Source organism: Acinonyx jubatus, chromosome A3, assembly GCF_027475565.1.
Source record: "Acinonyx jubatus isolate Ajub_Pintada_27869175 chromosome A3, VMU_Ajub_asm_v1.0, whole genome shotgun sequence".
In the NCBI taxonomy this organism is placed as follows: Eukaryota; Metazoa; Chordata; class Mammalia; order Carnivora; family Felidae; genus Acinonyx; species Acinonyx jubatus.
In genome coordinates, this window is record NC_069388.1 from 93,524,375 (window position 1) to 93,541,133 (window position 16,759).

The window sequence follows — 16,759 nt, forward strand, 5'->3', positions numbered from 1 at the left end:
GAGTCTACTACCCTTGGTAGGATGACAAAGGGAAAAGCAGAATCCTTATTTTATAATAATTACATGTTTAAAAAAATGTTTTTAATGTTTATTTTTGAGAGAGAGACAGCCAGAGCACGAGCAGGGGAGGGGCAGAGAGAGAGGGAGACGCAGAATCTGAAGCAGGCTCCAGACTCTGAACCGTCAACACAGAGCCTGAAGTGGGGCTCAAACTCATGGACGGCGAGATCATGACCTGAACCGAGGTCAGACGCTTAACTGACTGAGCCACACAGGCACCCCTAACTAAATGGCTTTGATGTAGTTTGCATGATACCTCCTCTTTATATACATAAATATTATTTATTAAACATTACTATGTTAATTATTTTAATTGTTTAATATAATTGTGCACTAATATACATTACATCTGTAATAATTATATAACATACATTGTATTTAACATTGTAGTTATATATTATTAATATACCATATAATTATAATTATACATGATTAATATATATAATATGTATTATGCATATAAGGCTTTGTTTGCATATTTAGGCCAAAGATTAGTTTGTTTTGGTAACAGAAGGACATGAACTGTGCCAGCAATGCTATAGATGCTCAGGGATAGAAGTGACAGGATCTACAGGAGGTAGCTTCTTTTAATGCAGATTTTGCTTGAGAAAATACATAATTTCATCCTCCCTGAGCCTCAGAGAAAAATTCAGATTGTCGACCTTTCCTCCCAATCATGGATTTCAGTCATAACCAGCCTGGGGTGAAATGCACACCTTGCTGTCTCAAGTTCTTGATTGTTTCCAAAAAATTTTAAGACTTTTCCCCTCTTGGTAGCAAATGCTTATGAGAACAAAACAAAGGAGAGGCTACTTTTCTAGTCACCTTCCTTTCTCAGACTTTACAGCTTCTCTGCTGCTGACTGAACTCACAAGATCAACTTAAAACAAATGGAAGAAAATATTCCTATTATGTCACTGATAAGTGCATAGCATTCAGGATTTTGTCCTCTCTTCTTGCCTTAGCAGCAGTTGGATCTTTTTTAAAACATAAAGTGCCAGACAGGCCTTCCTTTGCTCTTCCCAACATTCATTGAGTCACTGTACAGTATAAAATATATGTTAGGTGCTAGGAATAAAGAAATCAATATGCTATAATTATTTGTACCCTGACCAGATTTACAGTCTTGGGAAAGGGTTGAGGACTCAAATGTATGCAGCGTAGGCAGCCATAATTCAGCTCTGATAAGAGACAATAGGGAATATTGGAGCCTGGAAATAATTGGAGAAATGCCTTTATTTAGTTCTTCCCTCCAACCTTCCTACCTTCCTACCTTCCTTCCTTCCTTCTTCATAATACTCTGCTAACTGAATAAAATAGTTCCTTGATAGAGGGAAATAGTGTACTCATCTCCAACTCATAATACACATCCAAATGGAATTATGAAAATACATAATTTTAATGCAGTAAGTAGATTCTTAAAGTTATTTCTAAATTATAGTTGTTAATAGCACAGATCCTAGAGCCAGACTGATTGTCGGTGGTGGCTCTCCCACTTGCCAGCTGTTTGACCTTAGGCAAGTAATCTTCCTTTTCTTTCTTCAATTTCCTCAGGTACAAATGGTGACAGTGCAAGTATTTACTTCATCAGGTTCTCTTGAGTAGTAATTGAATTTTAACAAATAAAACTCTTCAAACAGAACTTGGCACACCATGAGCTCTAAATAAAAGACTGTTCTTACTAGGGAAAAGACAAAACAGCACATGTTAAAATATTAAGTCTGAATAGACACAACCTGATAGATTCTTAAAATGGAAGGAGTCCTGAGTCATCTTGTGGGCACCATATACTTGCTGCTGAAATAAGCCCAGAGAGGAATATTCTTCAGTATTTACTTATGCATTTAGTTCAACTGTACACCAGCCAACTCTGGATAATTCCTATCAAGGGAGTGCTCACCTTTGTCTTCGAAAAAGGAGCCAAGAGACATAATGTAATATGTCAAAATCTTGTCTGGTTATACTGTAACTTCCATGGTGTTCCATGTCTACATTGGCCATTCCTGGTTTTGTTTTTTTCTTAACTAGAAGATCTAATTGGCTTTATTAAGCAATTCATCAATTGGGCAGCATCCCATTTAGCCAATAGAGAGATGCTCCCTACATTGACCCTTCATTTAACATTTCATTTGCTTTATCTCCAGTGAAGATACGTATTTCCCACCATGCTTTGAAAATGAGCTAACCATAGCAGTAAATGGTTTTTAAACACTACATTGCTTTACAGATTCTACAACATAATCAAAATGATAAAACATTCAGATGATGTGCAGTGTCCACTCAATTATTATTTTAAAATTCTGTTGTGTCTGTTCCTTCACTGTCTCTGTGAGTGTGTGGCTCAAAGAAGATGTGTAGTTTGGGGAGCAGAACCAGACAAGAGTGTGTGAAGCAGTGGTCAGGTATTAGACTTCACTAATCTTTCTAGTCTAAAAATACATTGCATTTTCTGCATTGCTGCAGAGGATTCATTTCTCAGGATTTTCTAAGGTTTGTACCTCGAGGCAAATATGTGTGAAAAAGGTTCTGAGGCAGCCATAGGTTATTATGAAAAGGGAACAAATTATAGCTAAGAGGGTTGGAAACTTTGCTCTTTATTTCTTATCTTCTCTAGGAAGTCTACAATGGGAAAATATCAAGAACATGAACCATCAATATGTGCCCTATACTTTATGTAATTAGGCAAAAAAATCTATGTAATTAAAGGAGAATTTATATAACTAGACAAAGGAGAATATATAGTTGCAGATATTACATATGATAACTGTTGGTTAGACATATTGCATAGAGAACTTTCTGGAAGACAGCTCAACACTTTCTGAATCTAGCTTTTCACCATACCCTTTTCCCTCACTTCTCACAGTTTTCCAGTAGTTCATCTGTCAAGTATTTAAAGAGAGCTTTTGTTACATGCAGGCTCTGCCTTCAAAGGATGCACCACATGGTATTTCATGCTATTTTGGTTCATAATATGCTTCCAAAATGACTTTTCTACTCCTGAGACTCTGTCCTCTGTATGTTATCCACCTCTTCTATTTATTATTATCATCCTGCATCATTCCACATTTGAGTAGATATTATTTCAAGCTTATGCACAATTATCCATCCATCCCGGTGCCTCTGGGGTAACATAAGAACCAGAACAAGCATCAGTGTGAAAGCCAAGTACTGGAAACATTTGGGAGGGGAGTTATTTTCTGCCTTAAAACAATAAATATTTTTATTGGGCAGATGTTTTCTTGCTTCTCAATTATTGTGTACACAGGAATGGAATCGACCAAAATATGCACTTCCAAACCTTTAACAAGGAGTTCATGAACTATTCTTGTAAGGGGGAGGATCACAGTAATAGTGGGAGCAGTGATATTAATGACAATAATGAGTGAGCCCCCACTATGAGTAAACACTTGTTCTGGGTGCTTTGACTGTATCACCTGTAACCTTTAACCATAATGGCAGGTCCACAAGGAAGCTCTCATTATTTCTGCCCCTGTTTTGTAGTTGAGGGGACTCAAACACAAAGGTTGAATAATCTCCAAGCTCTCATTTTTGGTAATGGTTGCTGTGGCATTAGAGTGTGATCCTAGGTCTTTGTGATTTTAAAGGTTACTTCTCCTTTAATCTATGAGTTAATATATGTATGTTTTTTAGAACAATACTTACGTAATAAGCCTTTATATAGAAGCTCTCTGTACATGTTGTTATTCCCTTTGGTCACTTATTTGGAGATGTTAATTTTTCTTCTCTCTAGCAGGTGGTAGTGGCTTGAGGAAATCAAAGGCTTTACTAGAGAAAATTTTTTGTGAGCTTAGGTCCATATCAAGTAACTGAGATTGAATAAAATGGTATATATATTTTTAAAAAGGCAGATCTATTATCCTCTCTTCATTGATCCCTTCTCTCTTCTACACATGCATGCTGTTTCTTAGCTAAATATTTTAGTCCTCTAGAAAAGGCGGTTCCCTGGGAAAATAACAAATTTTATCCTGATAAACTCACTTATCATTGCTTAATATAGATTTCCATTTTAATTCAGTAATCTTAAAACTACAGGGAAATAAAATGCATTAAAGTCACAGTTGACTTCAGATTGTCTTTCCTTTAAAATCTTTAACAACATAAAATCATTTATACCTGTTTAAAATGAGTTTTTACTTTTAACTTGAATCAAATCATCTTCTATTTATCTTAGAATAATGTCAGAATTTAGCATGAGGTTTCCACTTGCAGAGTCACATTAACTAATGTGGGTCTCTCTCCTCTCAATTTCTCCTCCCCTTCCCTTCTCTAGTCTCTCATGGACATCTCCAGAGATCCTTCCTGGGGTGTCTGCTGGGGGCCACAACTTGATTAGCTCCATGTAAGAGCTCTATATTGCTACGTGTTGCTCAGCTTTGAAGCAGTATTGCTGACTGAATGGCCAGTATCTGGATTAAGTGCCATTATACTGACACTTTATATAGAAACCTGTACTTGAATATTAGGTTGATTAGATAGGGTTCCTCCTCATGCTGATGGGTGCAGCTGGGCTCACCTCCGAGGGCCCTTGGTATAGAGAGTAGCCCTACCTGAGTGGCCTACTGTTATTGTGGCTCATATACCAATTTCGCTTGCAGAATTTGGGTTCAACCATGTTACTTACTAGGTTCATATGCAGAATAAATCTCCCCTTTCCTTGAATAAGTAGATTCATTCCAACATCAGCTACTGCACCCGTGATACCATACATAAATTTGTCCATCTTTAGATGTGGTGACCTTCTCAATATTTCATTAGATTTGCTACCACTGTGGATGTTCTTTCCAGCTGCACTATGCAGAGTGAGAATGAGATAGTCTTCTCCCACAACACAGATATCTGCCAATGAGTCTTTTTTTTTTTTTTTGAGGGGGGTGGTTCAGGGAGTGAGGAGATTTATGCAATCCTGTAGCAAGGGTGGGACACCTGAATTAAATATGTATCTCCTAATTGCCAGCCTCCACCTTAAAGTATATTTAGTCCTGAGGGGTCAGATCTTAAAAATTCACCTTTGTGCCAATATGGTAATGAATTTTTACATGTCTCCTGTGCTGTTAATCAAGCTATTTGTTGGTGTATTGGCATTGAGACTAGGCTGGTTGGTTATATAGTATGCTTATTGTAGACAGTAGTCTCTTTTAAAAATCTAACAATGCAATATATTTCCTGACACGACTTGGTTTCCCAAGCATGAAAAGTATCCCTCTGAGGGTTTGAATAACTGTAACATTGAGTGAATTACATTCTATTCTGATCTGCTTGTGAAATGGAAAGGGGTGGTTTGTTTTGTTTTCTCTTGTGTCTGAGGATACATTACAGGACACATAGTCTTTCAGTGATATAATTGTTTAGGTTTGGATTAATAGATCAGAAGTAATCATTTGTATAATAAATATTGGATGACTTTTTTTTTACCCTAAATTAAATAATTGGTCATATTAACTCTCTTTTTCAAGTTTATTGAAGAAGCTTGTATTGCCCCTGTGTATGCTCTGCTATGTGAAGCCTCATGATTCTGCTTCCCAGGCCTCTTTACCCCGGGTGATATCCAGTCCACTGACAGGGAACCTATCTCATCCTCGTCAGTGACCCCTCTGTTTGCTACTCCTGCATCCCTTTGTACAAATATTCAGTATTCACCAAACACTTGCCTTCCTCCTGGTCTCCACATCTGATCAGTCCCCATATCTGGTCATGCTTGAACACAGATCTCATTAATATCCTCTCTGTATCCCTTCCTCTCTGTATCCCATTTCTATTTCCCTGGCCCAGGACCTCATTACTGCTGCTTTCCAACAGTCATGCACTTGCCCTAATAACTAGTGTCTCTGCCCTAAACTTGTCCCCTGCACTTTATTTCATGTGATGTAGCCAAAATAAAAATCTATTAATGTCACTTGCATCCCTGCTGAGGACACAGTTCAGATCTCGTTCATGGCTTTCTAAGCACTGCCACCTCTATTCTCTGTACCCCTTCCTCCCTGTGCCTTCCACATGACTGTGGTTCCTCACACTCAGCATCCTGCTCCAGGTTTCAGAGCCTCACACGGCATTTATGCTGCTGAGGGTGCTGTTCCCACCACTGTCTTTCTGGTGAGCACCTCTTAGTTCTTCAGAGCCCATCAATGTTGACAGCTTCTCCCTGCCTCACGCTAAATACATCAATCACTTCCCCTTCTTTGCCTATGGTCTTGATCATAAGCCTGTGGTGGTATGTAATCACAGATATTATGAGTATGTATTTATATCATGTTTCCTTATTAGATGGGAAACTCCTAGAGATCAGGGTGTCCTCAGTCACCTCTGTAATTCCAGAGCTTAATAATATCTGACATAGTACAGGCTTAATCAGCATTTGTTGGATTGGTTCAATTCTCTTATAAATGCTCTCTAAATTAGAGAATAGCTTCTTAGCAGGGTATTAAAAGACTATATTTGGGTATCTCTGTAGTCTGTTATTCTCTGATTAGCACAATTAAGAGTACAGTGTTAATGAGGCCAAGGTTTTAGTTTCATTCCTCTGTGGAGCAGTTAACTTTGCACCTCAACTGTCAGTGAGCTCAACTAGCTGCCTAGTAAATACCATTGGCTCCAAGGGAAATGAAATGTGAGACTGATTAAGGTCAGGGCAAATTCATCTCAACTATTAGACACATTGAATTGAATATATTCCTTATTGATGTTTAAAGCATAATTTCACACTTCTGTGTGAAACGAACACCTTATTTTGTCCACAGCCTCTGTCCAATGTGCACTGATGCATTGAACTTCAAGGTGGGTTGTGATGGAGAGTGGCAGGAATACCTCCTATTCATGGTGGTTTTGCGATAAGAACAATAATCATCCATCCATGGATCTTTATGATTGCCAGCCTCTGAGCTTGCCATCTACCCACACAGCTCTCCATCTTTGTCTTCCAGGTGAGACAATGCGCATCGCCTCTTCGGAGTTTGCTGATGACCCGTGCTCATCAGTGAAGCGTGGCACCATGGTGAGGGCGGCGAGGGCTTTGCTCTCAGCTGTGACGCGCTTACTCATCCTAGCGGACATGGCGGATGTCATGAGACTTTTATCTCACCTGAAAATTGTACGTATGTGGAACTTAGTGAAACTTGCTTTAGGGGCGTGGTAATACTGACTATGTATATTAGAGCTCAGAACTGTACCAAAGATGTTTCACTACTCACCAGATCACTTACCCAAGTGGTATACCTCCAAATTTTTCTATTTTTTAATGTATTTATCTTGAGAGAGAGAGAGAGAGAGAGAGAGAGCGCACACTTGAATGTGAGGTAGGGGCAGAGAGAGAGGGAGAGAGACTTCTAGGCAGACTCCATGCTGACACAGTGCAGAGTCTGACATAGGGCTCAAACTTGTGAACCGTGAGATCATGACCTCAGCCGAAATCAAGAGTTGGACATTTAATGACTTAGCCACCCAATTGTCCCTACCCCCAAATCTTTCTAATACTAAAATTACATTTAATAATATACAAGAAAAGTTATGGAAGGTTCACTTGAGTTTGGACTCTCCTCTTACTTCCTGGAATTCAAAACAGTATATTCTTTTAGGCCCCAGAGGCTGAGCACGGTGTACCTGCCTTGGCCCTATCTTGCGATTCAGAATAGTGAGGTCTGTGTGGTAATTCAGAGTAGGTCAGTTCTTCTGGTTAGCTGGCCAAATGACCACCGATGCCCACCCTAATATGGATTGTGTGTTGAATTCTATTTTGTTACCTGCTCCATCCTTGCACTTCCATAGTCTGGCAATAAAGAGCCTCATATACACATCTCATGGTTAAAGTCAATCTTGTTGCACCAAGTCTGGCATCTAACATACTTGGATTGGGTGGGCATTTCCATGCCGCACTAACCCATAGACTCTCATTATAAGTGCCTTGCTTGTCACATTTCCTTCATTCTCTTCAACTCTTTTGTTTCCTAATGGAAGTGGAGCCCTGCCCTAGTCACAAATTTTACTAGACCAGGGTTAAGGCAAGCCTTTCCAGTCCTTGACAGCTAGGCCTTTCTCTAGGCTGACTTGTATCTGTCTGCAACCAGGGTAGTTCAGTCCTCTGAACTCAGATAACATAATTCAACTGCTTAGAAGTATGGCTTCTGTCTAGAGAGTTTTTATTCCACGCCTCAGTTAATTTCACTTCTGGACAATTAGCACCAACCTTGGACTGACATCAGGGTCCTTAGATGATAAGATGTGAACCATGGGCTTTTCATTTTTTGGGAGTCAACCTATTGCTGGTTTAGTTCCCCTACCTATGGCCATTCCTGGCTTATCATTTTCCCTATTATCCAACCCTTGAGGTTTTTATTTTCTCTGTCAGTGAAATGAAAATAGGGGCAGGTGAGATAAGGAAATGAATCATGAGAGCCCACTCTCACCTTACTTTCTATCTCAGATTTGTTCTGTAGAGGGATTCATCAAGAAATTTCTAAAACAAGTGGTTGTCTGTCAAAAAGTCTTGAGTCACATCTTACCTGAGCTGGCCCCAATAAAAGAGCCAAGACTCCAGGTTATGTATCAACTCTATGATATTATAAAAGGTCTCAAATTCCAACATCTCCAGTATGAGTTCCATGATCATTAACCACAAAGCAAAGATACAGCTGTTCTCGGTTTCTATAAGGGTGCACAGGTCTGAAGACCCAAGGGCACAAAGCTGAGCCTGCTTGGGAGTTTCCTCTCAGATTTTTCTGAGAATGGGCCTGTAAAAGCCAAGAAAGGCTCTTGCAGATTAGATGAGGTGAGCAGTATGAGGAGAGACTTTACCTAGTTCAGAGGATATCAACGGCCAGTACAACATTATGATTCACCATTTGGCTACTGGAATAAGATTAACTTTAATTTTGGTTTGCTGTCCACTTGCCTACTGTGTTGTAATCTACCGTATAACCTCCTTATGTATCAGACGCTGCATCTGTTAATATGGGGCTAGTGGTAGTATAGCCCACAGAGTTGTAGGGAGTTTAAAAAGGGTCAAATTCCTAGGAAGCATTTATCACAAAGTTTGGTGCAAAGTAAGCTTCACGCTTTATGCACATTTTAGGCAACAAGTAACTTTGTTCTCAAGTGTGTGGGAGAAAAGTTTCATCTTTCTCTTGCAGCCTGCTGAATCTTCAAATGCAACATTTTAAGAAAGATCTTCCCCTAGACAGACAATCTCCCTTTCCCAGGGAGAGAATAGGACCCAACCTCAAGAAATTAACTTGACATCCCATATGTTCTTTTTCTGCACCTCGGAAGGCCCTGTTCAGCCATTCCTGTGATGACAGGCTGAATCTTCTCCCCAAGCTGCCCACATGCAGAGGGTGTCCGTCCTCCAAGATGAGGTGGGACATACAGCACTGGTTCCTGCCTGTAATCCTGCCTCTCCACCCACTTGTTTTGACCAGTGCTGTCTACTGATAATATCACCACAGTCTGTTGTCTTGTGGAGTCAATTGTATTCTCTTCCCAACACAGCAGATGAAGGGAAGTTGGGGGAAAAAAAAAACGGGTTTAGCACAAAACCACGGAAAGGTCAACCCAGCAATATTAAGTAGTCCTGTCAGACTGTCAGTAGTAAAATTAAAAGTGATTGCAGACTAAATAACACATTTGTTCTCCGGAGAGCACCGCCTCTGTAGAGGGTAGCCATGGTGGAACATTGCTCTCTTGTGGAGCAAGGAAGGAAGTGCAGGGCGAGGGCTTCCCAGATGCAGGCGGTGGCGGGTCTCATGCTCCGGGTTCAAGTCAGTCAGGCTTTCAAATCAGGAGGCTCTTGCCTCCCTGCAAAAACCCACAATGTGTCAACAATCCGTCCCACATGAACCCGTTGTATACTTCTACTTTAGCTTTTTGTTCTTTTTCGTAGAAGCACATTCTCTCATTCACAAACAAGTGTTGTCTGCAAGCATCTATGTATGTATTTGTTTTTAACTCAGATGAAGAAAACGTCTTTATATGTTTGAATGGAGCAGGTTAGAAATGGTCATCTACACCGTTCTCAAAGCTTTTTCCATATAAAAAATGAGTTTCCTTACCGCACGGGTGATAATACCGAGGTAACAAAAAGGAGTGACAAGTGCTTTGCCGTAAAGTAGTTACTCCAGGGGCGCCTGGGTGGCTCAGTCCAACTGAGCATCTGACTCTTGATTTCGGCTCAGGTCGTGACCTCTCAGCTTTGGGTTCAATCTCTCTGCCCCTCCTCCACTTGTGCTTTCTCTCTTTCTCAAAGTAAGTAAATAAAAACTTAACAAATAAATTAATTTTAAAAAAGTAGTGACTCCATTTTCTTTTGGTTGAGATGATAGAGTAATACCCTATGGTGGGTCTGTAGGTTCCTGCCATGGTAACCTTTTTACCTTTAAGCATTATGCATAATATCTTCCTTTTTATCTCTTAGGCCATATGCCAAATTTTTATTGCTGTTCTTTGCAGACAATGATTTTTTCTCATTTCTGAATGACTTACAGGAACATAGAGGGAGTTGCTTGATCAGAACCTTATATTCATGTTTCTCCATCAATAATTCACTAAGTAGATGAAGTATAGTCAGTTTATTCTCCTAAAATACCCATTTTCATTCTCTGCCCTGCACCCCAATAAGTAATTATCAGAAAATTGAGTAATAATGAGCAAATATAATTCACTCTGTAAAAATGAATCAAGAATTAGGATATCTGTGGAGTTTGTGTGATTTGGCAGGGTGTGCGATTTTGCATTCTGCTACCTGAAAATTATGTTTGGAAACGTATGTTTACATGACTGCTAAAGAGCCTATCTTTTCCTATAACACAGATATCCCTGTTGCCCATATTAAACTACTTGTATTATTATGCAAGTATTTGTATGGGCTTTAAGGTTGAGCTTTTTTTAAACATATATTCAGAATTCTCATGATTACAAAAGGTTTTTGCTGCTGTGTTTGCTTTAAAATCAGGATGATAGTGATGGAATAGTAGGTGACATACAATTCAAAGCTGGGTTATCACCCAGGTGCGAATCTGATGTTCCTCAGAAAAGCTAAAGCAATCATTTGCACATCAGACATCATTAAAAAATACTGAATTACAATCACCTTCATTGTTGAAGTTGCTGGTGAGTGATTCCCTAGCCAGACGTCTGATGTATCCTGCAATCAGCTGACATTGTCAGTGTGTTAGGTTCATATGTGGCACTTCAGACTTCTCAAGGAATCCTGCATTGCAATTGGTGATCATGAAGAGGGATATTTATTTTCCCTAGACTCTGAATTAATGTAATCAGATCGTATTGTCAGTGCTTAGCGTTGGCGATGGCATCACACACATAAACTCATCTTGACATGTATGTATCAGAGAAAACAACCCCCTTTTTTCTATCCTCAGGCTAAGTCCTGGAATAATGATGTTCTTGATTATCTCAGAATCCCTCTCTAGAAAGTGGAATGGCAAAACAGAAAAACAACAACCCCTTAGTCAATTTCTCAGGAAAGTCAGATTGCCTTCATAGCAACCAGGGGCTAGCTCTAATGCTGCTGCCTCCTGTTTGCAGGACATTGATGAGACAGGGTGACTTTAATATTACCTCTGCTTTTTGGGACATAAGCATCAAATAGTGTTGTGTGTCCTCAGTAACGGATTATTTCTCAGTAGTTGGCTGTGTAGTCCTACAGCTCTAATGTGGCTCTTGTGTTTGAAGAACAGCAGTCAATTGACATAAAATAGCCTTGTTTCTGATTATAAAGAGGGAAATTACTGCCCAGGTTCTTAGCATATCTTTTCTGTCACAGCTATTGCGGCATTAACTTCACACAGCTGGGTTGTTTGGAATTTATTTATGTATTCAGTTATCGTTTCAAAAAGGACTTACTGGATTCCTAGTGTATACAAGACACTGTGCTCAGATAACTTCAAAGGTGAATAAGTCTCAGCCCCTGCCTTCAAAACTTTATAGGCTACTAGGGAAGACATTAAGAAAAAAAGCATTGCATATGAGGAAAATGTGCACATGGCTGTGATCTCACCTAAAATGAAGTTATACTAATTAGGGTGTTTTCTACTTTAAGTAACACAAACCCAACTCAACTTGGTATTTTATTTTATTTTTTAATTAATTAATTATTTTTTTAGTTTACATCCAAGTTAGCCTATAGTACAACAATGACTTCAGGAGTAGATTCCTTAAGCCCCTTACCCATTTAGCCCATTCCCCTTCCCACAGCCCCTCCAACAACCCTCTGTTTGTTCTCTATATTTGAGTCTCTTATGTTTTGTCCCCCTTCCTGTTTTTATATTATTTTTGCTTCCCTTCCCTTAAGTTTATCTGTTTTGTATCTTCAATTCTCCATATGACTTCAGTCATATGAGATTTATCTTTCTCAAATTTCACTTAGCATAATACACTCTAGTTCCATCCACATAGTTGCAAATGGCAAGATTTCATTCTTTTTTGTTGGAGAATAATACTCCATTGTATATGTGTACCACCTGTTCTTTATCCATTCATCAATGGACATTTGGGCTTTTTCCATACTTTGTCTATTGTTGATAGTGCTGCTATAAACATGGGGGTACATGTGCCCCTTCGAAACAGCACACCTGTATCCCTTGGATAAACACCTAATAGTGTAATTGCTGGGTCGTAGGGTAGTTCTACTTTTAATTTTTTGAGGAACCTCCATACTGTTTTCCAGAGTGGCTGCACCAGTTTGCATTCCCACCAGCAGTGCAAAAGAGATCCTCTTTCTCCACATCCTCGCCAACATCTGTTGTTGCCTGAGTTGTTAGTGTTAGCCATTCTACATCGACAGGTGTGAGGTGGTATCTCATTGTGGTTTTGATTTGTATTTCCCTGATGAGCGATGTTGAGCATTTTTTCATGTGTGTGCCATCTGGATATCTTCTTCAGAGAAGTGTCTATTCATGGTTTCTTCCCATTTCTTCACTGGATTATTGCGTGTGTGTGTGTGTGTGTGTGTGTGTGTGTGTGTGTGTGTGTTGAGTTTGATAAGTTCTTTATAGATTTTGGATACTAACCCTTTATCTGATATGTCATTTGCAAATATCTTCTCCCATTCCATCGGCTGCCTTTTAGCTGTGCTAATTGTTTCCTCTGCTGTGCAGAAGCTTTTTATTTTGATGAGGTCCCAAAAGTTCATTTTCAACTTGGTATATTAAAAAAGGAGTATGTTGGCTCACCAAAGTAAGAAGTCCAGAGGTAATTAGCTTCAGGCAAGGCTTGACCAAGGCACAAAAATGTGATAAGAACCAGGCTCTTATCTCCTTTCCTTCACTAAGAGCACTCTTCTCTGTAGGCCCTTTTGTCATAGTCTCAAGATAGCTGCTAACTATTCTCAAAATACATGCTTCTAAAGATAGCAGGAAAGAGTGAATTCTCCTCCTGTTTATTTTTAGCACAAATAAAAGTTTCATGGTCTTGTTAATTCTATTGGCTTATGAATTAGGTGATTATCTCTAAAAATTATTTAGAGGGGGAATGGGATGTGTTGATTTTTTTTTAATTTGGTCAGTGCTTACTCCTTTCCCTCACCATCCCCCAAGTCACAGATGGGATCAGTTCAACCAAATTATAGTGTTGGTCATTTGGGGTTAATATGAGAAAGGGTGATGTGGCTGGGAGAAGGAGGTCTCAGGATTGGGTCTTATTAAATTGAATGTGATTTGCTTTTCCTGGAACCAATTTCTTGGACCAGATTGAGTATGTGGGAGTCAGAAGCCCAAGCTAAACTGTAGCCTAGAGGTTGAGGGTGACTGGGAAGAGGTTGGTCCCATCAGAAGAGCTTGGGGATATATCATTCTGTTCAGTGATGAGATTAAAGCTTCACAGTAAGTTCAGCAGGGGGAAGCTTAATATGAAGAACTGTTAACTCCAATAGCAGACTAGAGTTATAAGGGTTTGGGTAGCAGGAAGAGAGCTCTAAGGAACATAGGAATAGCAGATATAAGGAGCAGCTGCTACCCCAAAGACTGGGATGGAGCACTTTAGGGAGACCCTCCCAGCCACTCTGAGCCAGGGCCAAGATCCAGATATTCCTACCTCACTGGGTGACAGAGAGGTCACCAAGGTGCCACACAAGCTAATGGAACTTGCTGGAAATCTGCCCTTAGTGTGCTTATGGGGTGCTTGTGCCATAAGAAAGGAGATAGATTGAGGTCAGACAACAGACTTCAGCTAAAGAGAGCTTCACACACCAAGGGAAGGAACAAAGGCATGAGAGCAAGACAAGGGACTTGGGGTGTTCTCAATAATATAATTGATTCTGTCTTGCTGGAGCATACAGGACAAGGTGGGGAGAGGCACTAACAAAGTTGGATGGGGCAATACAAGTTGTTTAGTGCCTCAGATAACATGATGATTCATTTGCACTCTGTGTGGGTTATGGGGAGCCACTGAGTACTTCTAAGCCTCAGAATCAGATTTGTGATTTATATCAATAGTTTTGGTAGCAATGTGGAGAAAGAATTAGAAAAGGGGTGCATCCGAGCAAGGAGAGAGATGAAGAGATCATTGAAACTATCCAGGCCAGTGACTGAAAGGCAGTTGAAGGCAGTGGCAGTGCATGTTGTGAAAAGGAGGCAGGTTTTAAAGATATTAAAGAGGTGGAATGACTAGATCCTGGAGACTGATCAGATGGGGCAAGGCTCTTAATGAGTGTTCATCATCAACTGATCAGTACAACCCAAACCCAAACTCCATCAACTTCGTAAACCTATCCTTTCTGGGAAACTGAGACAGTAGAGCTGGAGAGTTAAAAGCACGAACTCTGGAGCAGACTACCTTGGTTCAAATCCAGGCTCCCAACTCACTTGCTGTGAGACCTCTCGGGAAGCTAATGTAACCATCCTGACCTCAGTATTTCCTGCGTAAAGTAAAAAATAGGAAAACTATCAACTGAAAAGAGCTGTTTTCTGGGACGAAATTAGGTATATATAAGCCATTTAGAAGAGTGTCTGGTACATCCCATAAGTACTCAGTGGCACTGGCTAGTGTCATTTTTCTTGCACCAGCTGAAAATAACTTTGGAAATATAAGCTGTATTATTGTGCTTTATAAAACATGACACATTAAGAATACATGACAATAGCATTTAAGCATTCTTGCTTTCTGATGAAATCATTTTCTTCACTTGTTCACAAGAAGACAAAATTTAATCAGGAGGAGCAGCTTATGAAGGAAAGAAAATATTTAATCAAGAAGGCCAGCTTTAGGGAGCGCCTGGGTGGCTCAGTTGGTTAAGTGTCTGACTTTGGCTCAGGTCATGATCTCATGGTTCGTGGGTTCAAGCCCCGCGTAGGGCTCTGTGCAGACAGCTGGGAGCCTGGAGTCTGCTTTGAATTCTATGTCTCCCTCTCTGTCTGTCCCTCCCCTACTTGCACTCTGTCTCTGTCTCTCAAAAATAAATAAACATTAAAATTTTTTTTAAAAAGCCAGAGTTAGGAGGCAGAGACATAAAATATGATGGTGCTGCGGTATCAGCAGTCACACCAGAGTACATGATTAAACAAGTAATAGAAGGTGGAATCTTACATCTACTCATTTATTTACTTAGCCAACTACTGTTTCCAAGATAATATATATTTTTGAATGTTTATTTATTTATTTTGAGAGAAAGAGAGAGAGAGAGTGAGAGAGAGGCAGAGAGTTCCAAGCAGGCTCTGTGCTGTCAGGGCTCTATCCCATGAACAGTGAGATCATTACTTGAGCTGAAACCCAGAATCAGATGCTTAACCGACTGGGCCACCCAGGTGCCCCCAAGACAATATTTTTAATTTAGCTGTAAAACTAGATCCTAATAAGAGAATTATATAAGACTTATTAAATAGTTTAGTTCAGGTCACTTAAAATCCAATCAACCCCATATCCACAAGAGGATCCTGAAATGAGGTTAGTCTGTCCCAACAGGATTGAGGATCCTTACGCCCTGATTTGTGGCCCTGGTATGGATGGTAAATTTTGATGGGAGAGCCAGGTGACACAGTCCAGGGGGGCGAAGGATCGACTCCTCAGTTCAGTACCCCCATCGCTATATATCTGCCTGACTCCTAGGAGCTGCTTAATAAGTATTGAATGACTACATGGATTCACAGACTACTTTTCGTATAATGAGGTAAATACATGAAGTTCCAATCAGGAAAATGGGAGACTGATTTAAAGAGCTGGTTGCCAACAATTTGACAAAGCTGTAGTCTGTGGAAGGTAGGCCTGCTTTAGGAATGGGGGTAGGGGCTATTTTGAACAATCTCTGTGAAAAGACCAAGATTTTAAGAGTTTTAAGTGACAAGCTCCGAAAATAATACCTAAATCCACTAACAAGGGAGAAAATTTTAATATTTTTTCTAGCTCTTTGAGTCTTTTCAGCTGTACCCTGCGCAAGCTGCCAATATTAAGGACAGGTATACCTGGTTGAGCAAAGAGTTCTCACTTTGGTGTTCACAGCCGGGCCTGCTGTGGGAGGAGAACAGTTGATTGTGATATCCAGGACTCCGAGGGCATTCTTAAGAAGGGAAGCTACAGCTGCTGCCTCTAAAGGCTTCCTTTATCAGCTCATTGGAAAAGACTTCCCAGTTCCGGACAGGCGCGTCTCTCAAGCTTCCCCCTTATAACACCTCCCCAGGAGCTCTGCTCTGCTTAGAGCCCTCGCTGGCAGGCCTTCACTGTGAGGCTTCCACTCTCCCGAGTG

The 16,759-nt window shown here is 40.1% G+C and overlaps 1 protein-coding gene across 5 annotated transcripts in view; it reads left to right on the top strand.

Annotated features, from left to right (window-relative positions):
* Positions 1 to 16,759, top strand: part of CTNNA2 (catenin alpha 2) — a 1,092,768-nt gene that overhangs the window by 324,694 nt on the left and 751,315 nt on the right. For all 5 annotated transcript variants that reach the window (XM_027072095.2, XM_027072097.2, XM_027072096.2 and 2 more), the window contains one exon: positions 6,999 to 7,165. In XM_027072095.2, coding sequence (XP_026927896.1) covers positions 6,999 to 7,165 — 167 coding nt within the window. The remainder of the gene's footprint in view (positions 1 to 6,998; positions 7,166 to 16,759) is intronic.